This window comes from Amphiura filiformis, chromosome 13, assembly GCF_039555335.1.
Source record: "Amphiura filiformis chromosome 13, Afil_fr2py, whole genome shotgun sequence".
In the NCBI taxonomy this organism is placed as follows: Eukaryota; Metazoa; Echinodermata; class Ophiuroidea; order Amphilepidida; family Amphiuridae; genus Amphiura; species Amphiura filiformis.
Genome location: NC_092640.1, coordinates 3,128,559 through 3,155,770, shown reverse-complemented (window position 1 = coordinate 3,155,770; position 27,212 = coordinate 3,128,559). Strand labels below are relative to the sequence as shown.

Here is a 27,212-nt window from a genome sequence, read left to right as displayed (position 1 = left end):
AATTATGAGCCCCCAGAAAAGGGGTAAAATTTCGAGACGGCTCGCCAAAAATCGCTTGCCCCCCCCCCCCGGCTCGGCCTGCCAAAAATCGCTCGCCCCCCTCTCGGCCCGCCAAAAATGGTGTGCGCTTAATGGTTGAGCTATTGCAGATTTGTTACTTGTGCTTTGAACTGCTTGGGTTCTTCAATGCTGACGATTGACTCAGGCAAACTATTCCACTCCTTTAGTGTTCTAGTATAAAGGAGTTCTTGAAGCAGTCCTTTTTTGTTGACAGCTCCCCAGGGCTCAATGAATGAATGAATTGCTGAATGAATGAATGAATGACATTTTTTTATATATTTTTTTAAATTCATGATTTTATTCATAGTTATGCTAACTGTGACTGGGCCTAACCCCTGCTCCCTCCAGTTTTAAATAGCAATCACTTTGTATCTGTGTAAGAGATAAATCCATGCGCCGGTACCTTACAGAAAGCCCGTGTCCCGAACAACTGGTGGCGTCCTGGTCGTCATTTGCATTTCCGGCTCACGAACTCGACGACGAAATGCGGAGTCCGTATTGTCAATAAATTACATAAACATCGTGTTTGAAAAGATTATCGCCCATAGAAAAGATGAGATTATTTACAGGACCAGTCGACCATATGGATGATAAAGGTTCATCGGGTAATTGGTAAGTACACGTAGACTTACAGGATCCTAACATATTTGTGAAATTCATCGTCCATTATAAATGGAACACACCTTTTTTCACCCAGCAACGCAGTGAAAGTAAACGCCGGGCATTTTCCCGTGTGACATCGAGTGATCGACGCTCTGACGCACAGACCACAGACATTCCAGGATATAGTGTGTATTGTGAAATCAAATAGACATTGTATTTTGTAAATCAACAATGTCTTCGTTTACAATCAATACCATTTATTGTACTCAATAATAAAAGACTTATTATAACCAGTCCAGGGAATAACTACATCATGTACATGAACTAAGGTTCCGGTTATGTTTATGTAGTACTCAAATTAACATGATTAAATTCCCAGTTCATGTGAGTTTAGAAAATCATAAACAGATAAAATACTCTCATCAATCATCCATGTCATCTCCAAATACTAATAGATGCTGGGACAGTATGTCATGTTTTTTAACAATGACGTAAAAAGAAAAATGAAAGTTCATCCCCGACCCAGCAGGAATGCAGGGCTAATTCATTTCAGATATTAGTTCAAGATTAATTTCCTGTTCAAGTTCCGGTTACAAAAATGTTATGAATGAGCAGGACCAGGGTTCGATTAATTAGAGGGGTTTTAGTACCGTACAACTAACATGCCCAGATGCAGTGGTTCTGCATTTTCAGCCCATATTCAGGAAAAAACTGCAGTGGTGCACAGAGTCTTAGCCAGAAATCAGAAACCACCCGTCCAAGCAGATACCAAAATTTGACCCTCAAATATAAAACAACTTGTCTATACCCAATACCCATGCCATGGAAGGGTCACTGGGGTCAAATATGTCCTGATTTGGCCTTTACATGTCACTCTGAATTAGTCTCAAGTTCATATTTAACCTTAAAATCATCTGTTTTAGAGCTATCACCAGTGTTCGAAATAAACACTTATCCTCTTGTCCAAAAATCACTGGGGACAACCATATTGAGCTATGTACTTATCCCCTGGACAACCACTATATTTTACCTCCCAAAGTATGACACATTTTGGGGACAACCAAAATGTATTGAGGACAAGCAGAATTTATGCTTTAGTTATCCTCAAGATAACCTCCATATTTTCCTTATTTCGGACACTGGCTATCACATCTGTAAAATCCATTAAATCCACCCGTCTGAAATTAGATTAGCCTGTCTTAAAGACGGGTGGACGCATGGCTGGCTAAGACCTTGGTGGTGCATGTATTAACTTTTACTAAATCGACCCCTGGCTGTAAATATGACCCACTCCCACAAACATGCAAAACCTATAGACCGTGTACAATCGTGCGGGTACATATGGAACTACTCTATCAACCCTGGTAAGCGGACTGAAACCAGAAGCAATTTGTTTTGGAACATTGCTCCTGGTTGAGTCACTGCCCAGGATTTTACAAGCACCAGGAGCAATTTCTGAAGAAACAGTCTGGGCAAATTTCAAATAGTAAATGTAAAATGTAAATGGATCTGCCTTGTGATTGGTCGCCCATACCTCGCTATGATTTAAATCATCTGGGCCCACGCCATTAACATTAACTACACCGTAAACAACTGTCTGTGGTATTTGGCGGCGCTTTTGTGTTGACGCTGAAAGTTAATCTCTCATCAAACATCTAGCGCGCATTGTGGTTAATGGACTGATAAACAAGTATGCTTGACAGTGTGTTTTTAGAGAGCAAAGTCCAGGGGTAAAGTTCTGCTTACAATTCAAAGTTAATAGTCGAATTTTCGGGTTCGCTATCAATAAACTGGTAGATTCCAAAATCAGAATTGTTCAGTATTAAAGTGAGCCGTTATAATTATGCAAGATAATGTTGCATTCAATTACTTTTATTGTCACTAATCGTCTGATATTTTTAACTCTTTATGACCATTTTACTATTGAATACTTTAATTTTAATCAGTGCTGTACGGTGCGACCATTTTAGGCGCATTGGCGACTAGATTTTTTCTGATGGCGACTAAATATTCAATCCCTGGCGCCAATGGCGACCAACTATTGAAGCTTTTAATCGCCAGCAAATGCAAAACATGTATGTAATGTAGCATTCAAGAGTATGAATGTATGCTATGAATATATGCATTTATCATGTCTCAATGGGGACTTCCTGGAAAACATATAGGCCTACACTGTACATGCTGTATGGAGTATGTAGCGTTCAGTGGGAATATGTAGATTGAGTACAGCAGCTATGAACATTCAACGCACATGGCTGTTCAATTGGCACCTCAGATTTTTTACCTGGGAGCAAAATTTGGGCGCCTAAATTTATAAAGTTAGGAGCCATTGGCTCCTCAATCAGGTTTTGCACCGTACAGCACTGATTTTAATAAACATCAGTATAATTTTGAGTTCAACGAAATGGGTTCATCATGACTGATAATAACATATTTTTAATAAAATTCGATTATGGCATAGTCTAGCAATTTGACCTGCGGGTCACGATTAGAGTTTGAAATAAAAACCTTCCTTCCTTTTTAAAAATCTTCCTTCTCACGTTGGGCCAGAAGATTTTCAATCTGGATGGGCCAGTTGGGATTTTGGCATACCATATTTGTTATAATAAGCGCCCATGCCCCAATAAGTGCCCACCCAGGGTATTTTCAATTTGCTAAAGGGTACCATTAATGTTGAAGTGACGGATAGACGTCGATACAGTGAAATAGCTGGGGGATTAGAAGTCCTGTGTAAACATGCAAATATATTTTCTGCATCAGAAAAGCTAACCGGTACTGGAACATCTCAGGACCCTTTTATAACATAATTTGTCTCTAAATAAAATTGGGTAAACCATGTAAAAAATAAGCGCCCACCCATAATGACTTTGTTAAGTGCCCTGGGCGCTTATTGGAATGAATACGGTAATTGTGAATTTTTGACATGCTACAAATTAGAAACACGATGAAGTAGATAAATAATATTCTGCTACTTTTTATTTTGTAATTTATGAAACATTTTCACCAATTTTATAGGCTGAAGTAAACAAATCTAGGCCAGTGGATGAAAACCTTGCTTCTTATGTCTACCCCTGCCTTTTCCTTTTTTCAGAATTTTCCATTTTTTTATTGAAATGTCTTCTCATGCCTGCCTTTTCTATACCAGTCAGTGGCATAGCTGGGAAGCTCTCGCGCCTCGCACTATCTTTTTAGTGAATGCTAGGGATCGGGGAATGGGCTTTGAGGGTACCACCCCCTAAAAAAACATTTTCTTGCTCTTTTTATGATGAAACATCATCATCCACTTCCGGTTATAATGTAAAATCATCATCCACTTCCGGTTATGTAAAAAAAAAAAAAAATTGTGGGTGCCGGACGGACCATCCAGCGCCGTCCGGCATAGTGTAACAGGGATTATGAGAATATTTATGAGGGCTGTAGACCATTTTTACGGACGGGCCGGAACCGTGCTGGGGTTACAACGTATGTAAATGAACGGCCTAATTATAGTAAAACAGACGAAACTCAAGATATAGAATGTGTACAGCTATTTATATTTCTTTTCATCACTTGATTTCACAAACAGCAATCGCTGTCTACACATAGTCGTAATCAATACAGTAAGTCAATACAATGTTTTTGTGTGGATTTACGTGCTGTAATGTGATATAAAATGACCAAGCATTTATAACATATTTAAAGCAGCACTATAAGAACAGCACTAAATGCCTCTCTGTTTAAAATTAGGCCTAAAGTTGAGTGCAACCTAGCAAGACACAGAAAAGGAGTCTATACATTTTAAAATTCATTTAAGGTCATTAAGGGGTCAAAGGTCAAGTTTTCCAAAATGCTCCGATTGAGCTGAAATTTAAACGCAACATTTGATCTTTATGACATTCTTAACATGTTGAAAATATTTTAAAATTCATTTAAGGTCATTAAGGGGGTCATACAGAGGTCAAAAGTCAAGTTTTCAAAATGCCAGCTTTCCACGATCAAGGTATATTAAAACGGCAATTAATGAAACAGTCTTATTAAAATTAATACTATCCAGCACTGCAGCACAGTATTGCTGCTTGATCAGATCGTCACAGTAATCCGCCTAACTTACCTCGTGCCCTTGCAAAGGGCACAGTTTCTCTAGTTTATTTTATATTCTTTACTTTTCCTCTTTCATTAACACCACTCGGGCGGTCATACCTTCGTAGCATTTCGAGATTATGTCCATTACGACAGGGTTCAAGGTTTGAGTACGGTTTTACTGCCAAAATGGGGGAAAAATGAAGTTCATGTTATCATAACATTATACATGTTTTCTGGACTAGAATTTTGTGCTGAGTCCATTTCTGAAGTTTTTAATACACAGGGTATCACCATTTTAAAGATATGTAACAAATTCTAAGCGCATGTTGTTTTTTACTGAAGAATCCTGGGAGTCTACTTGGAACACAACTGTATTTAAAAAAGTTACAGAGCATTATTACTTCAGTTAAGTTGTTTTGAATCTATAAATATGTTAAACAAACTATAAAGACTGCTTAAACACTGTTCTCATGTATGAAAATGAAATGATGTTGGTACTGAGGCCCTGTATTCCTATATATTTAGTAAACATATAGCGGTCGGTTTGGTGTCAAGACAATAAATCTATATTGATGTCTAAACTCATAAAGAAATGATGTTCTTAAAGTGTTAATGTATAACTGATTACCTTTACACAATCTTAAAATGTTTATACTGAAGCATAGCACTTTATTCACCCCTGACATCAGAAATGGCTTGTTGATAGCGCAACTGAATATTGTGTGATCTAGCAGCATGGGCTGCATCAACTTTTTTTTGATAAATGGTTGATGTGATGAGCTGGTACAGAACTAAAGTTCTCTTCACCATACCACTTGACTATTACTTGATTCTGATTCAGTTTTCTCAGGATAGAACTTCAGATAGATGTTCAGGTACATCAGTTGGGGAAATGACTTTAGCTGGATACCAGTAGCAACCATGCTTTGCCCATACTACATCTCCCGGTGTGAAAGATTCTTCATCATCGGTGGTCGTATTATCATCAGATCATCCCTTTATAATTACATATTTGAGGGCACAACATGAAAGGCATTGACTACTCTTCCTGGAATAACTTTTATGGGTGTGACCTTTGGGTTTGGGGTTGATACATCAGAAAAATGGCGTGAACCTCAAAATGGGGCAAAATCTGAGTCGTAAAAAAAATTATTTTGAAAAAAGTATACATGGCATCATTCCACAAATCTAATCGATTGTGGGGATTGGTAGAGTGCACAAGCGATCAACTTTTCAGAGCTGTACCACCATAAGTTTTTCCGAAATAATTTTTTTTACAATTTGCCATATTTTTTTCACGCTTAGGGTATGGGTAACATTTTGCAATTTTCTTCAATTTCTCTTTTTTTAAGGAAGTTAAAATTATTATCAGTGTGTGGCAAATTGAAATATCATTAAAATGAGGGGTTAATGAGGTCTCTAGCCTCTTTAGATCAAATTTTATGGCGAAACTAAGATACAAATCTCTCGAAAATGACCTTTTTGGGCTTCGTTTTTTCACTTTCAAGTTCAACTTTATCCGGGTATGGTATACAAAGTAAGTGATGAAATCAATTAAAAACAGTTTTATTTGAACAAATAAACTATCAGGTAATACAAAATAACAGAGAAAGACAACATTTATCTATATAGTAGAAAATATTAGGGATTAAAAATTAATGGTGAATTTTTTTTTCACCTAAAAGGCTAAAACTGGTCATTTAAAGTAAAAAATGGCCATAAATCCATGTAAAAAAAAAAAACAACTTAAGATACAGTATTCTAAGTTAGAAAAATTGAAAATTCAGACATTTTTACCTTAGAAATACTATATATGCTCATTTTAGAAGTATTCTTCACACCTAAATATTTTTTCACACATTTGGCAGTGAAACCGTACTCAAACCTCGAACCCTGTCTTACAGACTCCGGGTGACAGTGGTATAGGCCTACCACAATATACTGCTGAAGCCACATGGTTCAGCTATGGTGCGGTTATCGCTCTAGTTTTATTTTTACTAATACTAGTCAAGTTACTGTAGGCCTATGTGCTTTTTGTGCAATTAGCATTTCAACAGCTCTCTATTTCTTTGTCTTCGAGAAGTCAAAAACGATCCTGGGATCATCATGGAACTACATAACGTATGGATTTCCTCTTTCTCTCTCCTTCTTCCCTTCCCCCTCTCTCTGCCTCCTATAGTTTATACAGTAAAACCTCATTATAATGAAATCTGATACAAGAAAAACCCTGTTATAAAGAAGTAATTTTCCAGAACCAAGATACAAAATTCTTTTGTTATTATTTTTACAACCCTGATATAACGAAATTTGGGCATAAAGAACTAATTTCTCTGTCCCTGACAACTTCATTAAAAATAATGAGTTTCCACTGTAGTTCTCTTTCTCCCCTGCAGTGCATTAGGGGGGCGCTGGGGCAGGGGCCCAAATAGGCTGTTTTTGCCCCTCACTCCCTGCAGCTACGCCACCGTTTCAGCGCCTCTCTTTTGCTTTGCCTTCGAGAGGTCAAAAACGAACCTTCAAACATCAAAGAGCAATTTGCTTTATATTATTTTATTGTAATGTCTTGTCTTGTCCTGTTTGTATTTGTATTTTCGTTTGTACTGTTCGCCGGCAACCCGCACCCACGAGCTTGCTCCACGCGTGTTGCCAATAGGCAATTTTCAATAAAGTTGTTGATTTCAAGAAAAATTCCCTCAAATACCACCTGGCACTAAACATTCTCTAGCTACAAATCTATAAACCCTTACAGAAGATAATCCTTAATGTTCTACACAGAAACTGTAGATTGTAATATTATTTATGCTACCCAAACAAACAAGCTATGTAATATTATTTATGCTACCCAAACAAACAAGCTAGTGTGTTAAAGCCATGCCATGAAATGAACTTGGCCTAATTCTGTTGACCTAGGTATGAACTTTATGCTAGCTCTGGACAATTCCCCATACATATACCGGTACATGTACATGTTCTTACTGTGTAAAACTGCTTAGTCACCATCACTCTGCTCCTGACTGTATAGCTGAATGCTGGCTTGTAATGTAAGTTGTAGTTATTATAGAATACAGATTGTACAACATGACTTGTGGGATTTCTTTCTTCATGAACCCAACAGTGACTAGGGCTAGTGGCAGGGGGGGGCAGCTTCCCCCTGTGAGAAGTATTGCCCCCCCCATTTATGCCCCCTGTGGGATGCTTTTTGTACTTTCAAACCCATTTTGACCACTTGAATAAGTTCATCAGGACTGTTAGGTATCATACTATTGGTAAATTGTGTTTACAAGTCCAAAAATTTACTCACGTTTAACACATACATTTTTGACCATTTTCGTTTTCCCCTTAAAAGTTTGCTTGCCCCCTCTGAAAAAGTGCTAGCTACGCCATTGGAACCTAATCAAATGTACACACATAAATTGTTAATTTGTGTTTTCATCGTAGGCTATTATTTTCTCGATTAGATGTTGCTTTTGCAATTTTATTGAGTATTTGTTATAAAGTTAGATTTAGAATAGTTTGTCTGAAATCTCGCAATAATTGCTCTCTTGTTTCTTGTTTCTTTCAGCATCTTGTATTCATCTTTAAGAGACGGAATTTGTCAATCATTTAGCAATGAACACCAGGAGAAGAAATAAAGACGGTGACGAAGAAGACTCATCACCAGCAGCCGTGTCCAACAACCAGCTGCCAAACAGCTTCTTCGAGATGTCTTCGCCACATCACCAGAACAATCATTTGAAGCAGAAGTTAGAAGAAGGTCGTCGAGAAGACAGAGCAATTGCCGAAGAATGCTCTCAACTGCATGGAGACCGCTACAGCATTGCGCTGTTGTTGTTTCTTTATGTCCTACAAGGAATTCCGCTCGGACTCGCTGGGAGTATACCTCTCATTCTACAGAGCCGACAGATCAGTTATAAAGAACAGGCTATGTTCAGTTTAGTGTACTGGCCATTTAGTTTGAAGCTTATATGGGCGCCTATAGTGGATGCCGTATATTCATCACGTATAGGGCGGAGGAAATCATGGCTGGTACCCATGCAGTATCTTATTGGATTTTTTATGCTGTACCTTTCTACACGTGTGTCTTATCTTATAGGGGACGAGGACCCCAATATAGAGCCAAGTGTGTTGACTCTAACAGCAATCTTCTTTATGCTCAATTTCCTCGCCGCGACTCAAGATATCGCGGTTGACGGGTGGGCTCTTACCATGCTGTCGCGTGAGAATGTAGGATATGCATCAACATGTAATAGCGTCGGACAGACTGCAGGGTTTTTTCTTGGAAATGTACTGTTGCTGGCACTGGAGTCAGCCGATTTCTGTAATCAGTATTTAAGGACAGATCCTCAACCAAGAGGGATAGTCACGTTAAAAAGTAAGAACTGGAATTTTCGAGTGAGAGAAACATACAATGGCAGTGTCATGGGGGGGGGGGACAAATGTCCCCATTCAGATCTCTTACCCCTTTTGTGCAAAATTGATTGATTCCCCCCCGCAAAAAAAAAATCAGTTTTCACCGCCCTCCCAAATTGAAATTTCTGTGGGCGCCACTGGCTACTCCAGTTGAAATCCATACACCCCCTATGGAAGACACAACCTTATTTAATCTCCCCCACATGGGGTGTAGATTTCAAATGGAGTCATTCAAGTAACCCCATTTGAAATTTGCAGTCCTACTAAGGCCACATGACTTGTGTCTTCCATAGGGGTGTATAGATTTCAACAGGATTATAATTGAAGACAGAATTAAAAAGACAAGTTTGACTCTGTCAGGGCAAAGGCACAGCGTGATTGGTTGCTGACCTGCGCAGTACGGCATTTTTGGTCTGGTTGACAGGACGTCATACGCAAACTAGTCTTTATAATTCGATTTATAACCCATTATTTTCCTCACATTACGCAAGGAGCTTTGTAAATGTGCAAACAAAGGCAGCAGGCACTTTTATATTGGCAGATCCTGTCACAGAAATCTTTTAACCGTCGACACTTTGCAGTTGCATGCCACAATTTCATTTGAAAATGGAAGATGAAATTTTAAGTCCATTATCCCCCTGTGGAAGATTTTGGAAGTATCTTCCAGGGAGAGTATGAATTTGAAATGGAATGAACTGTATGAACACATTATAATTTGGTTCACCTCAAGTTTGGTAGTGGCGTCAATGCAAGCGTTCTGACAAATCGCACCTGTACGCATGCGTGTACACTCAGGGCGTTTACCTTTATGCGCGCGATTCGATACTGCGGCGAGCGAAATACGCACCTACGTCACTACCGAACTTGAGATGAACCAAATTATAGGCATACACCCTCTCAGAAAGATTCAAGTGGAATCTTCCACAGAGGAGGGTGAGTTGAAAAATATGCTGATTCCATAAGGTGATTATGAATTTAGCACCCAAAATGTGAATCTCGTGATGTCACACATCTTATAAAGAGAGATTTGTCCAAAAAGGCAAGTGAGAAAACATTGCCTTACATGATAGATTGAATACAGTACTCAAAGAGCCTATTGAGCAGTCATTTAGAGAGAACAATTTTGAAAATAAGGGACATAATTCTCATGTTTTCTGCTATTGAACTGTGCATGCGTTGTGGAAAAAGTTCCGGATTTAATTTTTACACAAAAAATACTGAATTAAGCTTTTATATTTCGTCGTTGGGCAGAAAAAACCTCCTGTTTGTCATTGGCCCCTGAACATGTTTCGAGCAAAACCTCATGTTGGCAGTTTTGTTTAAAACATGTTCAGGGGCTACAAGCACATCTATAGGCGGTTTTCATGCCTCAGATGCTGATTAGTATTACGGACAAACATTGCATACATGTTAAAAACTGGACTTTGACCAAAACTGAGGGTGCAATTTATGTGAAATCTCACAGTGCCCCTTTAAAATAATCATCCATATTCTGGATTTTCAAATGCATGGGGATATTCGCTGTATGAAATGCACGTTAGTATCCTTTGGTTACTGGTTCAAGCCCAGGCTCATATACCTATTCCAAATTATGATATGGTATAGGGTTTGTGTTGTGATCATTTCGATCAGTGGTTCATAACAAGGAAAGCGTGAGCCAGTTGACCTAGCAACGGTCATATTGTAACATGCACTACTCCACCGAATTCAAATAGCTAGTCTAAACTCTTTGTATAATACTTGACCTTTGTCATAATTTTATCACCATGTCTCTCTTCCACTTCACCATTCGGGCTACTAATATGATCTTTCCCAATTTGTTGACCACTAGGTTTCTTATTTTTCTGGGGTATTGTCTTCCTTATAACAACAACCTTGGTGTTCATCTTCAAGCGTGAGAAACCTCATGTACCAGGAGAGGATGATGATGAGGAATCGGAGGGAATCGTGTTGGCGTACAAGCAGCTATATAGGATAGTCACCTTGAAAAGTGTCAAATCATTTATGGCCATACTCCTTACAGTCAAGGCAAGTATATTACATGTATATCATCTTGTGGGATAGGCTTTTACGACAGGAATTCATGGGTTTTTTAGCAGGTTCACTGTTGGACAAGTTTAGAACTGTCAAGCTTTCGTCAGGAGTAGCTCTGACTTCTTCAGCACAAAGTACCTAAGAATGAGACATGAATGCCGCCCCTTGCCTACTGATGGCTTTGAAAAGAGCCATTCACTGATGACTGCCCCTTGTCAACAGAGAACAAGCCGATCTCGTCTATCTGCTAATTTTAAAGGTTTTGGTGGCTCTGAAAAGAGCCGTTCACTGAAGACTGCCCCTTATCTGCAGAAAACGAGCAGATGATGTATATCGTCATTGGGCAGGAAAAACCTATTTGCTTTTGGCCCCTGAACATGTTTTATAAAATATAACTGCCAACAGGTTACATAGGAGGTTTTGCATTACACTCAGGGCTGTCAACTCTCCCGCATTGGCCGTGAGTCTCACGCATTGGGTCACTTTCTCACGGTCTCACGCCAATGTAGTAAAATCTCACGCCCAGGTAATAAATCTCACGCAAAAAGCTGAAAAATGAGTAAAATCTCACGCATCGTCATGAATAATTTGTTGTTCCTACCCCTCTCCCCTGCTTTTCACAGTCTCAAGCGACCTGGCTCAAATAATCATCGGTCAAAATTAACATTGGAGTCGGCAAATCCCGGTACGCTTCTGTCTCACGCCAAGCAATTCCAAAAAGTTGACAGCCCTGTTAAACATGTTCAGGGGCCAATGACACATAGTAGGTTTTTCCTGCTCAACGATATAGTGGGATATTTTCTTTTTCGCAATTTTATCAGTTCTGAACAGTTACGTGGGTGTTTAATTCTCATTTCCAACAATATAGTCACATGAAGTGCTATGTGTAATAAATATTTTTGCAAGGTTAAAAATTTGCAGCTGCCTATTCGACTGGTTTCAAGCGAGAAAATTAAACGATAAAGGGAGGCCTGAATTTATCAAATGCTGTTTCCACCTAATCTAATAATAAGAGGGTTAGACTAAAAAATTGTTCCAGGAAACAGATGAAGTCTTCTGTAAGTCTTGGTTGTTTATAGGGTTTTTAACCATAACCCATTGGACATATTTTGGCTTCACAATGATTACAAAATTTCCATTATGGTGGAGTTTAAAAGTGCATTATGGTGGTGATGAGGTTGTTGGTCGGACCAGCCTCCTATATTTATCTATTAAAAGCTGCATATTATTTATTGAGGGAGAAATAGGATTAACCAGATTAATTTATCCTTTAACCCAGGTTAAATTGACCTTTAACCCAGGTTAAATAAGAAAGGTAAATAATAAGTCAGCCTGTCACATTTTCTATTTTTAGAAGTCTGTCCCAAAAGAATAAGGCTGGAAATAGTATTTACCTGTTGCTAAATAACAGAAAGTGCACTGACACGGGAATCGAACGCAAAACCTTTCGTGTGCAAAGCAGATGCTCTAACCACTAGGATATCGGCTCTCCATGATAAATACGACTGAAATCTACCCTAATGTAGGATAGCAACACTCGGACAACATAACTCAACATACACTGGAATAGGAGATCAAATAATGATGATTAATAGCAATCTAGCATAAACGTTTATTATTGTTAAACAGGCAATCTGATATTCAAATGTAAAATAAAGTCTTTATCACAGCATGTATACATGAATGAGCTCACATTTGTGATGTGTCATGTCAAAAACAGACACTTTTGGGCTGGTTATCAATTTTAAGGTTTTTACGTATCTGAAATGCAGAGATATTTTTCTCCACAACACCGTTTTCCCCAATGTAATAGGACATTCCTAACCAAAGATATTGAGTTTGTAAGTTATGGTATTATAAAATTGGAAATTGAGATATCGGCCTTTAAAAATATTATTGACAATGTTTAGAGTATGAATTACATTATGTACCTTGAAAAATGTCTGAAAAATACAAGATGCCAATTATATTCCGGTTAGAATTGTGGCTATTTCTCCATTTACGATCCTGCCAAAAAGTGTCTGCTTTTGATATACCACGTCACATATTCGAATGTAAAATAAAGTCTTTTCATCACAGATGTATACATGAATGAGCTCACAATTATTGATGTACTAGGATGGGTAAATCTGCAGGTGAAATGACATTAAAATTGCTTATGATGAGAATTTGATGTTCAGCATATGACACTAATTGCAATGTAAAACTTTAATTGCATCAGTGATCTATATCAACTGGTTATTTATAGAAAAAAAAGAAATTCTATTAGATGCATGACGTGGTTTAAAATGGGGGAGATGAAATTTAGAAGAGATAAAATAATGCCTTCTGAATTAACCATGCATCATTTTATTAAAGGAAGGTGACCTGATATATTTAGAAAATGGAATTCTTTAAAATTGATGATTTAACATAAAATGTCATCCCTTTCAAGAATTCATGCAAAAAGAACACAAAAATGTTTCTTGTAAATGGGACTAATTTCTAATGGAATTACTTGTCCGACGGCGAACCCGCTAAAAACCCACTAATTGGAATTACTGACATTTATACAGCGTGATAAGCATGATAATATAGTTTTTATTAATGATATTCATGTAATAAATTGATATCAAATGAGAGATCCTATTTTTCTCACTGAAATTAGAGTTCCAAGTTAGTGTATTTCCAAAGATATCATCAGAAACTGTTGAATTAGTCTCAAATGTGGGATACCACAGTTAAGCAGTTTTTTGATGATTTCTTTGGAAATATACGGATTTGGAATGCCAAATTTTAACATGTAAATGAGAAAAATATGTGTTTTCACCTGATACCAAAATCTGTAATTTCTGATGAATAACGGTAAAACATAATTGAGTCCCTTTCAACAATGAAAATAAGCTAAAAGTCATTTAATTCACATGATTCATTCATTTGGAATGTCTGTTTGCCATTGCCACTCAACCTTACAAGAAGATCAGCGATTTCTCTGTTGATCAGCAATAAAACTTAAAAATAAAGAGGTAATGTTTAGGTGCTACCTCCAACACAAGAGAGTGTTTACTCATAAGTGCCAGGCACAAGGGCTTAGGCAGCCAGCCGTGACTGTAGGGAGTGTTTTACACACCCAAATTTGTAAATACACACCCAGTTTATGCCCACATGGCCTATACTTTGTACACAAATCTTAAATTTACACACCCAGTTTTTTGAATTTACACACCCAAACCTTCAAATCCTGCCTAGGACAGGAAGAATTTTACTTGCTGGTGTAACACGTACGCGTAACCTTGCATTCACATATGGTCGCATGTCATGAATTGGTCATCTTTTGTGTAACATAATGTTTTATGATAAAAATATCACCAGTTTTGATTTACTTCAACACAACTTTTAATGAATACATTTTAGACCATTAAAAGTATACATTTCTGGAAAGCTTATATTACAAGGATGCCAAATCAACAAATTATAATATCATAATACAGGGTGGGTAAGAAATATACAGGGTGGAACATCAACAAAATTAACATCTTTCATGTCATGGTAAACCCCATATTTTCTTTTTCTGAAAGCTATGCAGCTCAAAATAAATATGGATTCAGAAAGACATTGCATGGGCCCTTCCAACAAATTAGGAAGAAAGAGTTTGGTATCCCTTGCGTTAAACATACAGGGTGGTCAAAAATTGAAAAAATAATTTTACAAATTGTATGACATTATCAATCAAAACTTTTTTCCTCCATGTCTGGCACTAAAACTGATAGCATAATTGAATTCCTCATCAAATTTCCTTAAAAATATGTGTACTTTTGAATAAGCAGGGTGACTCGGGCAAGAGATACACATGTAGGCCATTTAGAAATGCCGGAGCATTACGTGCACACTTTGTACAGTAACATATACTATGATATAGGGAAAACTGTCTTAATTAGTATTAATTAGGCAATAATTAGTTACATCTTTTGTTACAGTTGATCTACTATGAGGTAGATTAACAATCCAGGATGATATATGTGCAATTTGGTGTCCATGCTAGTTGTACTTTTTAAGATACAAAGGTTTGAAGTTTGCCATATTTTCACAATTTTGTGTACAACCCTATGGGGCTCACCCGCCCCGGCTCACCCGCCCCAGCTCCTCCATTGACACATATTACATATTGAAGTATAAATCTCAAAGTAGTTGTCCAATTGACTTGGGATTTTTTGTATTTGACAAAGAACATAATTATCTACAAAATGACACCAAACTTTCTAAAATAGGTATCATACTTTTAGAATAAATCAAACTTGAAGTGGGAAGAAAGCATTTGCATGTTACGGCTCCTCCATTTTGGGGTGACCTATTTGTGACATGCGACCATATGCTAATACTGGACTGTGGTTTCATTACTGATTAACGACACTTGGCTCCTGTACAAAAGGTACAAAGGTATCTAGGAAGAGTTGATGAATATTACATAGTAAACCATTTTTTTCTGTTTGTTCCTCGATACAGATTGGGTTTGCAGCAACAGATTCAGTTACCACCCTCAAACTGATAGAATCAGGCATTCCTAAAGAGAGACTGGCCCTGTTAGCTGTGCCTATGATACCATTACAAATTATTTTACCATGGATCATCAGCAAGTATACAGCAGGACCTAAACCTCTGTCCGTGTTTTTGAAGGCTATGCCATTTAGGTAGGTTATGCCATCCCTGTGGTGCATTACAAATGGTTTTACCCACAGAATTAGAGAAGGAGAACCGGGACTTTCTATACTGCTACATACAAACGTGCACGCCGTCAGCTATGGGGAGAAAATTGGGGGCTATAGGGAGAACATCTTTGCGTTTCATTATGAAGCATGTCCAATTACGCTTAGTATGGGATGTCACGCTTGCATGACAACGAATGTCTCGAGAGCATTCTGAGGGAAACCGAATACCCCCAATTTTTCCTCCAGGCCTGTATCAAGATGGTGGTAGAGTCCCGGATCTCCTTCTCTAAAGTTTGTTCAGCTTTAAGGCGGAAATTAATTGGCTTTTGTTGCTGCGCGCATCAATCAAGTCCCAACTCACGCTTGCGCGAATTCACATTTAAGCGTGCGCCAGTCACGCATTATGCAACGCACAAGTAGCGTAACCATTGCGCCCAACTGTGTGCATGCCATTCTATATCAATACACAGTGTTATGAGTCTTATTTTTTCCGCCTTATATAAACCGAACATACTTTAATTCTGTGGTTTTACAATAGCTTATCAGCAAGTATACAGCAGGACTTAAACCTACATGTAGGTCTTTGTTTTTGAAGGCTATGCCATGATTTAGGTAGGCTATGCCATCCCCATGATACCATTACATGCACATATTGTTTGGCCATATAGTTTATCAGCAAGTATACAGCAGAACTTAAACCTACATGTATGTCTTTGTTCTTGAAGGCTATGCCATGATTTAGGTAGGCTATGCCATCCCCATGATACCATTTCATGCACATATTGTTTGGCCATAGTTTATCAGCAAGTACAGCAGGACTTAAACCTACATGTATGTCTTTGTTCTTGAAGGCTATGCCATGATTTAGGTAGGCTATGCCATCCCCATGATACCATTTCATGCACATATTGTTTGGCCATAGTTTATCAGCAAGTACAGCAGAACTTAAACCTACATGTATGTCTTTATTCTTGAAGGCTATGCCATGATTTAGGTAGGCTATGCCATCCCCATGATACCATTTCATGCACATATTGTTTGGCCATAGTTTATCAGCAAGTACAGCAGGACTTAAACCTACATGTATGTCTTTGTTCTTGAAGGCTATGCCATGAATTAGGTACATGTAGGCTATGCCATCCCCATGATACCATTACATGCACATATTGTTTGGCCATAGTTTATCAGCAAGTACAGCAGGACTTAAACCTACATGTATGTCTTTGTTCTTGAAGGCTATGCCATGAATTAGGTAGGCTATGCCATCCCTATGATACCATTACATGCACATATTGTTTGGCCATAGTTTATCAGCAAGTATACAGCAGGACTTAAACCTACATGTAGGTCTTTGTTCTTGAAGGCTATGCCATGATTTAGGTAGGCTATGCCATCCCCATGATACCATTACATGGGCAATTCCATGTTACTCGCGTTACATTTTTGATAAAATCAGCACATTCAATGTCATATAAATACAATTGAACAAAGAGTTGGTTTATTCATCTTCTCTCCACCTGTACTTACTGACCCAATGTATCAAATCACATAAACTTTAATTTTGTAAATAACTAGACGAAACATTTATTAGCAAAAAATGTGATCGTGACTCGTGTTACGAAAAATTACACCTTCAAAATCAGGCTTTTACTTGTTCAATATTTCTCCTCAAACAAACAGCTGCAGACAAAAGTTGATACCACTAAGTAATTACCTTATACTGCAGCTGTACTACAGGCACAAACACTAAGTATATTAATAATATAATAAGTGGGATTTATAAAGACGCGCCTTACATTGAAAACACAACCCCAAGGCGCATACATATGAAAAAATAAGAAACAGAAGAACATAGCTAAAATATTTGAGATTGGTATTTGTAAAATGGCCAACTTCAGTTAACTTAGTGTGTGACTCGCGTTACGTGACTCGCGTTACGCTCACTATTTTGATTACATGGTCCCACTTTGAAAGCTTTAAACACGCTCAATTTCATTTCCATTGTGGTAAGTTTTACTTTAGCACTATAAAAATACTGTAATTCAGCATTAAAAAGGACCCTCTCCTCTGGGGTGGGGAAATAGGGCTGGTGGTGTGGTGGGGTGGGGTGGTGATAATGGGGGCTAATGATGGGAATGTAAAAAAACTGGCAATTTGAATAAGACTTACAATTTTCATATACATTTATTACATAAAATGCATTGAAAAACTATATGGAAACTTGCATATACACTAGGCACAAAAAGAAACTCATCAGTTATAGTCATCCTTGCTGTTGAACAACCTGATCATTTTGGATTATTCTAAAATATACATTTTGTTAATTGGGCTTAGCTTTCTCACTTGACACCCTGTTCGTACAAATTGAACAAGAATTGACCACGATATGCGCCTCCAAACTCTCAAACCCCAAAATTAAAAGTTGCAATTTCAACGATTTTCAATGGGAACATATTGTTGTATTGTACACAAGCACCACAGGCCGATCAATAAAGCACACAGTGTAACAGGCACAATTGAATCATTAAAATTGCAACTTTTGGTTTAGGGGTTTGGAGGCACATATCTTGGTCTATTCTTGCTCGATTTTCACGAACAGGATGTCAAACAAGAAAGCAATATCCAACTAACAAAATGTATATTTCAGAATAATGCAAAATTATCAGGTTGTTGAACAGCAAGGGTGACTATAACTGACGAGTTTCTTTTTGTGCCTGGTGTACATGTATATGCAAAACTGATATAGACTATTTGTGCCCATCCACCACAAACTGGTCGATGTCGTAAAGTCGGCATTTTCCATTTTGAGATACAATCAAAAACAGTAATTGGATTTCTATGTTGAATATACTAGGAATTTGACCTTTGATGAACTATAACTTAACTTCCAGATGTCCGATGAAGCTGGTTGAGGTGTCATTTTAAGGGGGTACTACACCCCTGCCCAATTTTGTGCCTATTTCTGCATTTTTCTCAAAAATTATATCACATTGGGGACATGTAAGATATGTATATTATAGGGGCAAGGACCACAACTGCTGCACTGGAAATTTTATTTCAGCACAGACAACAGTTGTGGAGTTACAGTCAAAAATGAGGGAAAACCAATATTTGATCAATAAATCAATAATTACTTGCTTTGAGTTGCTGAATTTTCATTAAAGTAGTTGTAGTGTAGTCCATGCCCCTATAATACATATCTTACTATAATTTTTGAGAAAAATGCAAAAATAGGCACAAAATTGGCCAGGGGTGTAGTACCCCTTAAAGCTGAAAGTTAATTCTTTCAAAATCTCCAATAAACAGAAAATGATCTAGAGCCGACTTTACTACCACTTCGTGGTGGATGGTCACATTTAAGGTTTGCAAAATGGGTTCCTAAAAATTGTCCATATGTACAAAGAGGGGTAAGTATTTTTTGGCAGGCCGAGAAGGGATGAAGCAATTTATGGCAGGCTGAGAGGGAAAGTCTCATAATTATTGCAGAGCCCCTAGTAGCAAAATATAAAAGGCTGTCGCTGCTCAATGTGGAACACATTCCCCAGACTTGATTTATTCATCTTCTCTTTACATGTATCAAATCACGTAAACTTGTAATTTGTGAATAACTCTATCTACATGTAACTATGTAACATTTATTGTCAAAAATGTGGTTGTGACTTTTGTTACTAAAATTACCCCTTCCAAATTGAGCTTTTACTTTTTCAATATTTCTCCTCAAACAAAAAGCTGCACACAAAAGTATGTAGGTAATTACCTTTTACTGCAGCTATACTACTGAAGCAAACATTAAGTACATTTGAGTTTGGTATTTTTAAAATGGCCAACTTATTGTGTGACTCTCATTACGTGACTGTGTTACACTCACTATTTGATAACATGACCCAAATTGACAGCTCTAAACATGCTCTATTTAATTTATATTGTGGAATTCAACTTTAAACATGACCTTCTGTTCTGGGGTTAGGTTGAGAAACTGGGGTGGAATGGTGGTAGTGGGTGTTAATCTAATGGAAAGTCAAATTGTGAATTTGAATTCACAGATGGGGACAAAAATGGTTTCCAGTCCTGCAATTTGTTAAGTGATGTACAATAATTATGAACCCTGGGGAGGGTAAAATTGGGAGGGAGAAGTTTTAGTGATTATTTATGGATTATTTAAACCTAATCAGTGTGTCATATTGGTTTCTTATGGTAAAAATACACAGTGCATATGCAATTGGCTGTTGCAGACCACCCCAGTGCATTTTGATCTTGCCGGGTGCAGTTGATATCCTGTGCTACAAAGCAAAAAAGTAAAAACGTTCTACTTTTGGAGGTCACACCTTGCAATCCGGGTGAAATTCAGTCCTTGTAAAATCCTCCAGCCAATCAGCTGGGGGAACATAGTCTGGTCATAGTCATTTGTCAAATGTAGGGACCTACTTTGATATGATTATGAAGATAATAAAATCATTTGCTATATTTTGAGTATATCCTAAAACTATGTCCCTGCTCAAAGCCCAACATTGCTTGGTGTATTCGCTATCGTAGTCCGACGTCACTTCCTGCCGAGGTCACAACTACTTCCGTAGTGATGGATCAAGCGGTTGTATGAAGACGCTATCTTCGCTGTACACATAGTTTATGGGTTTCACTGCCTAGTAAGCTTTTGCAAGATGTTTTCCTTCTGAAATCATGAGGTTTCAGGTCTTAAATATGACTGGTAATTTAAAAATTTGATAAATAAATTCCATACATTGATATATCGCCATTGCGATTCTCAGGAAAGCGTGATCCAGTCGTTATGGTAACGCCCCGGGGTCACCAATATGACGTCATGTCTATGATAGCGAATTTTGACCAATTACTGAGCGTGTCTGTCAGTGTACACATAATAAGTCTCTTTGGTGATGTATATATGATGTGATCAAGCAAAATCAATCGGAACTCAGAAATATTAATTTTGAGATATAGCCAAACAAAGGATATATTTCCTTTTGTTTCCTGTTGTTTTGGAAACTTTTTAAACTCTCATATCTTTGAAACTGGTTGTTCAATTTCAATGGGGTTTTTGCAAAATCCAGCTTTGTTAGAAATGCTTTTTACTTAGAGAATAAAGGTATTGTTTTTAGCCATTGGAGTGCATATATCGTCTCATATAACACTGGCGACATCATTATTTTAAATAAAACAACAAGGCAAAGCTGAGTTGTTTTATGCCAAAAATAATGATGTCGTGTGTTACATGTATATGAGACGAAAGATGCACGACAGCGGCTAAAAGCAAAACCTTTATTTTCATTCTTAAACATTTCAATTTAAATAAATATATTAATCATAAATAAATCCAAGTAAGGTAAATCATCCACAGTAAAGTGCTCAACCAAGAAGGGAGCTGGGATACATTTAAAATAGACTTGGTGATTTATTAAAGCATTAAAGCTTTAATAAATCACCAAGTCTATTTTAAATGTATATTAATCATAAATATACCAAATTTTAATCAAATTGAATCCTACATTTTACAATGAATTACCTAGGGCTTAGAATCGATCAGTCCCATTGTTGCTATGCACCTCAATTGGTTCAAATAGCATGTATGAGTATCGCGTCGACACGGACACGGTAAAGTGTGTGATATTGTCTCATTTCACACGGGTAATTACCAATAAGATTGCAAGAACATTTTTAAGTGTAGAATATCCAATAAGAAACTGAAAATTTAATATTTCCAAGTTCCGACTGATTTTGCTTGATCGCATCACATACGTGTATGTGGGGTGGGGGTGTGCATACATAGATGTGTGTTCAGGTGGTAATGTTTTTTCCCTTGTGTTTTCAGGTTATTTACAGGGATATTATTTGCTTACTACGTCTACTGGACACCGTCTCAAAAGATGGAAGGAGATAGCTTCCCAATCTACTACTATATACTACTTATTATGCTATTTGCTTTTAATCAGGTAAGTTGGATCAGCTAATTATCAGCTTATTTGATTGGTTACAAATAGGGCTATATCATGTATTGAGCCAATCAGAGATATGGTAAGAATACTTAGTAGGACTGAAGGGGATTAAGCTAAAAATTACAAAGAAATCTAAAAGCTGTAATTTGATTGGTTACTTTGATGATTATATCATTTAATTAACCAATCAGCTAGCTCCAGACTGACCGCCGTCTTTGCTGTTTTGTTAAATCTCACAACCTTGCTGTTCAAATGCCAAAATCTAACCATGTCTGTCATGAATGGCACATGGAATGCACTCCCACCTCACATTCCATTCATTATGAAACGGGCCAGAAATGTAGTGCTGTTATTGATGGTGTAAAGTCTGATCTCAGTGACCTGACATGAAGTCTTTTAAAACACATTACAATGCTCATATACTTTGGTTCGCTTCAAGTTCAGTAGTAATCCCAATACTTTTTCGCGGCTGCACTACAAGCATGCCGACAAACCACCTTTAATACTGCGTGCATGGTTTTAAATACTAAATTCAGTGATTTTCTGTGATGTGGTAAATTCTGTGTTCACATTCCGTACGGTGATTAAAAATCACATTTCACAAATCAAAATTAAATATAAGTGCATGTCTACTCCCCAATTTACAAAAGAAGTTACTTGCATTATATTTTAGTTGTTTTAAAATTGATATCTTTGAAGACAGACTTCATTTTCATTATTTTTACCTCACATTCTCATTATTTTTTCTTCATTTTTATTATTCTCAAGGAAAAACATGTTTTCCGCGAATTTCTGGGTTTTCTGGGTTTTTTTCTCTTAAATTCTGTGGATTTGTCCGTTTTTCCATGACACTTGACTCAATATCCTCAAAATTGAGCCAAGTAATGATTCAGATAAATTACACTTCCCACAATGTATTGCTTCCATTCCAATTTTCTGTACTGATCTAGTGCAATATGGGCCGAAAGTGATAAAATGTAACTCAATGAACAGAGCACATCCAGATCTTGCAAATAATTTTTATTTCATGACTATCAACCCATGTTTAGCCACTCTATTCTCAACATGAAAACAAATGGAACCTGTACAAAGTAATAGAAGTGTCATTTAATGAACTGAGGTGACATATGATGTTGCAAAGGATTCTGGGAAGGGTAAGATATCTCCTCTGGGTACAGATCTAGTTGTGTGAAGATGGTCATGGGAAGATCCATATATCATAAGCAAATAATAGTAAAATATTCATAAGCTTTTAATTTTTTTACCATTTACTCAACAATACAGGTTGCAGTATACAGTATGTATGTAGCCATCATGTCAATGCATGCCCGTGTAAGTGATCCTGCGATGGGAGGAACTTACATGACGCTTCTCAACACAGTCACTAATTTGGGAGGTAACTGGCCTAGTACGCTGGTGTTATGGCTTGTAGATCCGCTCACTTGGAAGGCATGTCTAGGGGCCAGTGATACAGGACATGACTGCGATAGTAAACGACAAATTGATGTAAGTTGAAATCCACACATCTCCTATGGAAGACATGACCTTATATACTCCCACACAGGGAGTGTGAATGGGTTTCACCCATTTGAAATTCACACTCCTTGTGTGAAAAATGAAGGACATGTCTTCCATGACATTGGCTACACAAGCTGTATTTGTGCCGGAAAGGGTCCAAAATAATGGCACTCATTGTTCACCATCTTAGAGAAATTTTTAGCTCGAAATAAAAAATGCTTGATTTGTCCGAAAATTATCTCAAATTATTCCTATAGACAAAAGAAACATGAAAAGCTTAGTTACAGTACACACTTATTACCCCAGCTTCTGATGAAATAAATGGGTCAAAATGCAGGGTTGTGACCAGCCCCCGGGGGGTGGGTACTCAGTACAAATGACCATACAGGAACGTTCCGCTAATATGGGTAGCATTTTAGGCCTTTTGGTATATCAATGACCCCTTTTTCTAAGCAAATTTTGGTATATGAATGGGTCCTTTTTTCAAACTCTTCTCAATTTTTTCGGAAAATATCCCAATTTTGCCTCAATCTAACCAATTTTTTTGAAATTTTCCCAACATTTCTGGGAAAATTTGTAAAAACTAAGACAATTTGGGTTGAATTTGGCCAAAAATTTTGACTTTTGGTATATTAATGGGTCCAAATTTGTTGAAAAATTGGTATATTAATGGGTCCACTTTCAAATTCTCAGCAGCACACCCCTACCAAAACCAAACCAAAAATTCTGGACTTGTACAACAAAATCTGATATTAAATTTCAGAATTTAAATTCCATAGCGGACGGTGCCAATATACATGGCGTATATGGAGTGCAAATTCCCCCCATATATGTGAGTTGCCCACAAAAACTGCTTGTTCTAAATTCAAGCAAGAATGTAATCATTGTATTTCTACATTGTCTAATTGTTACAGCAATGTACAGCAGCTGGAGGTACCTGTCACACAGACATTGACGGTTACTACATAGAGGTCATCGTATGCACCATAATTGGGTTCCTCTGGCTGAAATTACGCCACCAAGAGATGAGGCGCATCCAGGATTTACCCGAGGGGGATTGGAAAGTACTATCCTCGCATCTGTGACTGGTAAAAGGCGTGTAATTGAACAGTGTAGGTCGGTCTAATGGCAAATTGAAATATGATTGGTGTGGTTTAGTTAGTGTATATTTGACCTCATGCAGGGTACATAGTTCATATTAAATCAGAGATGCCACTTTCAGGTTTTAGCCTGAATTCAGGTTTTTTGTGAGTCCAAATTCCTGCGTTTTTATTTATTTTCAGCCCATTTGGGTTTTTTTGGCCTGCATTCACATGCTTTTTCAGGTTTTTCTCACCAGTTTCAGGTTTTTTGAGTGAACTGAGTGGCATCTCTGTTAAAGTAAATTTTTAATACTTCCATGATCTGTGATGTGCATTGAGCGTACAAGATGGCTGGCCTATTGGTCATTGCCGGGTAGAAAGGGCAGAGACCTCCGCTATTCTACATGATTGCAGATCACCAACGAAGACCAATGAAGTAATACAAAATTTATGTTAGGGCTCATATTGAAATTCCCTTACACAGGAAGGTGTGCACCATCCTGCAGCTTCCCTATGCTAGCCTTCTTTTGTTAAAATCCTGTGTGATTATAACACTGCAATTAGCCACATAAATTAGGAGCGCGCTTTCCTGGGTTGTGCGATGAGCCATAGTCAGTTTGTTTTCTTCCCATTCGTCATGGACCACTTCAAAAGGCAGGGTGTATCACTGATGCATATAATCCATCTTTATAATCCGTTTTATGACAGAGCTTTCCTGAGGTGCGCGCTTAGCGAGGGGAATCCTGCCTTCTCTCTGTGTGAAAGCGTGGTAGGGTGTTTCAATATGAGCCCTTACAAAAGCAGGGGCAAGCGGTGGCATCGCCAGGCATGGGAATGCCCACTTGTGCCCTAATTTGTGGACATCTTGTTTCAATAGACCTTTTCAAACCGACTGTTTAAGATTCATTCTGATCAAGCATGAAATAATTTCCCCAAATGCGCACATAGAAAATAGTACCTCTTCAACATCATGTTCATTGTACAGTACCAAGTTCCAATTTGTTACAGGCATCATAACCATGATGAACTTTGCCACAGGCTAATGTGGATGAGATAGTTACTTTTGCCAAGGAGTTGTCAGTCGAGTCACATACTCAATGCTGAATGGTTGTATGTCTTGTGTAAGAGATTGACTTGTGGAAGAGTTAATGCATAATTGTGCCCATCCACCACAAACTGGTCGTAAAGTCGGCATTTTCCATTTTGAGATACAATCAAAAACAGTATATGGATTTCTATGTAAAATATATTAGGAATTTGACCTTTGATGAACCATAACTTCACTTCCAGATGTCCGATGAAGCTGGTTGAGGTGTCATTTTAAAGCTGGAAGTGCATTCGCTCAAAATCTGCAATAAACAGAAAATGATCTAGAGCCGACTTTACTACCACTTCGTGGTGGATGGTCACAATTTGTCATTATTCTTGAAAAAATGTAAAGAAGAAAAATGACAAACATTTGGTCTTTTCTTTCCATTACTATTATATTGTGAAGTAGCAAGCACCTAGTAGCTGCAGTGTTCAATATGATAAGAAAATATTTTACCTGATGGCTCCATGTTGACATCGGCTAAATAAGCTGTATTTTTTTGCCGGAAAGGTTAAATTTAAAGGCACTCGGTGTTTGCCTTCTTGGAGAAATTAGCTCAAGTGCTTATGCATGACTGGTTGCTCAAAATCCACAGGATCTCATTTCCGATGATTTCCGAATGGTGTTTGGAAAGGTCTATCAGGGCTCTCAAGTGATAATATGAAGAAGAGTACATCCATGTATTAAGACATATTCAGATGAACAAACAGTGCAGCATTTGGTGTTAGTCTGATATGAAATGAAATAAATCTTTGTTGGGGTAATACTGTAGACCTGAATGCCAAAGAGATGTATATAGTTGTACAAAGACAAAAAAAGTGTCTCAGAACTTGTTAACTTGCGGCCTTTGTTTGTAACTATGGCAATTGGTGATTGAAAAGTTTACATGCTAAGATTGTATCTAATGCTGGTTTCATACTTTCTACAGTTTGCCGCTGAGTGGAGTGACGCTTCATCATGCCACTTGTCTGCAAGCGGCAGCGACATGACTTTGAAAGCTAATCTTGCCACTAATAAGCACCGCTCCAAAATTGTATTTTGTTCTCATACGTCAGAGCAGCACCACTACGAGTTGACTTGAATTCAACTCCCAGCGGTGCTGCCCCTTGAGCAAAGCAGTGGAGTGATTGATATATCAGCTTGCCGCTGGTCACCACTAGCATTGCTGGTGCGACTGCGCAGTGAAGCAAAATCATCTGCAAGCGACAGGAAAGTATGAAATCAGCATGAGGCATATACTTGGCACTCTGACATGAACACTATCCCTAAATCCTAACACCTAACCTTAAAACACAGGGTGCCAAGGATGTTCTATTAGCAGTGGCGTATCAGGGGTGCGTTTTCAGGGGGTAAAGAAATTCCTGGTTTGTAACCTCTATCGTGGTGGTGAAATACAATTGCTGAGCAAATATTTAGACGGACTGTAAATTACAGTCTTACACTAATCTGCTTCAAAAAGGGACAGTTTGTTCATGAAGTGCAATTTTACACTATTTTGGCCTATAATTTAAGTTAATTTTGGCGTTAAACAGGCCAAAAAGAACATGGTAATTTTGGTTGAATTTATGCCAGGTAGACAGAGCCGTCTGTGGATACTCTGCCCCTGCTAATACAATACTATTCTATATAGCAGTGCTCAGTCTGCCCCCTGCTAATACAATACTGTTCTATAGCAGTGCTCAGTCTGCCCCCTGCTAATACAATACTGTTCTATAGCAGT

The 27,212-nt window shown here is 37.8% G+C and overlaps 1 protein-coding gene across 2 annotated transcripts; it reads left to right on the top strand.

The window, feature by feature from the left end:
• The first annotated feature begins 493 nt into the window (after positions 1–493).
• Positions 494–27,212, top strand: LOC140167894 (acetyl-coenzyme A transporter 1-like). Of its 2 annotated transcripts, none has more exons than XM_072191182.1 (7): positions 494–672; positions 8,288–9,097; positions 10,967–11,163; positions 15,652–15,836; positions 21,679–21,799; positions 23,087–23,308; positions 24,235–27,212. In XM_072191182.1, the coding sequence occupies exons 2-7, from the start codon at positions 8,335–8,337 to the stop codon at positions 24,403–24,405; spliced, it is 1,659 nt and encodes a 552-aa protein (XP_072047283.1). In that variant the 5' UTR covers positions 494–672; positions 8,288–8,334; the 3' UTR covers positions 24,406–27,212. The 2 variants fall into 2 exon arrangements, with proteins under 2 accessions (XP_072047283.1, XP_072047284.1); XM_072191183.1 differs by lacking the exon at positions 494–672 and adding an exon at positions 710–848.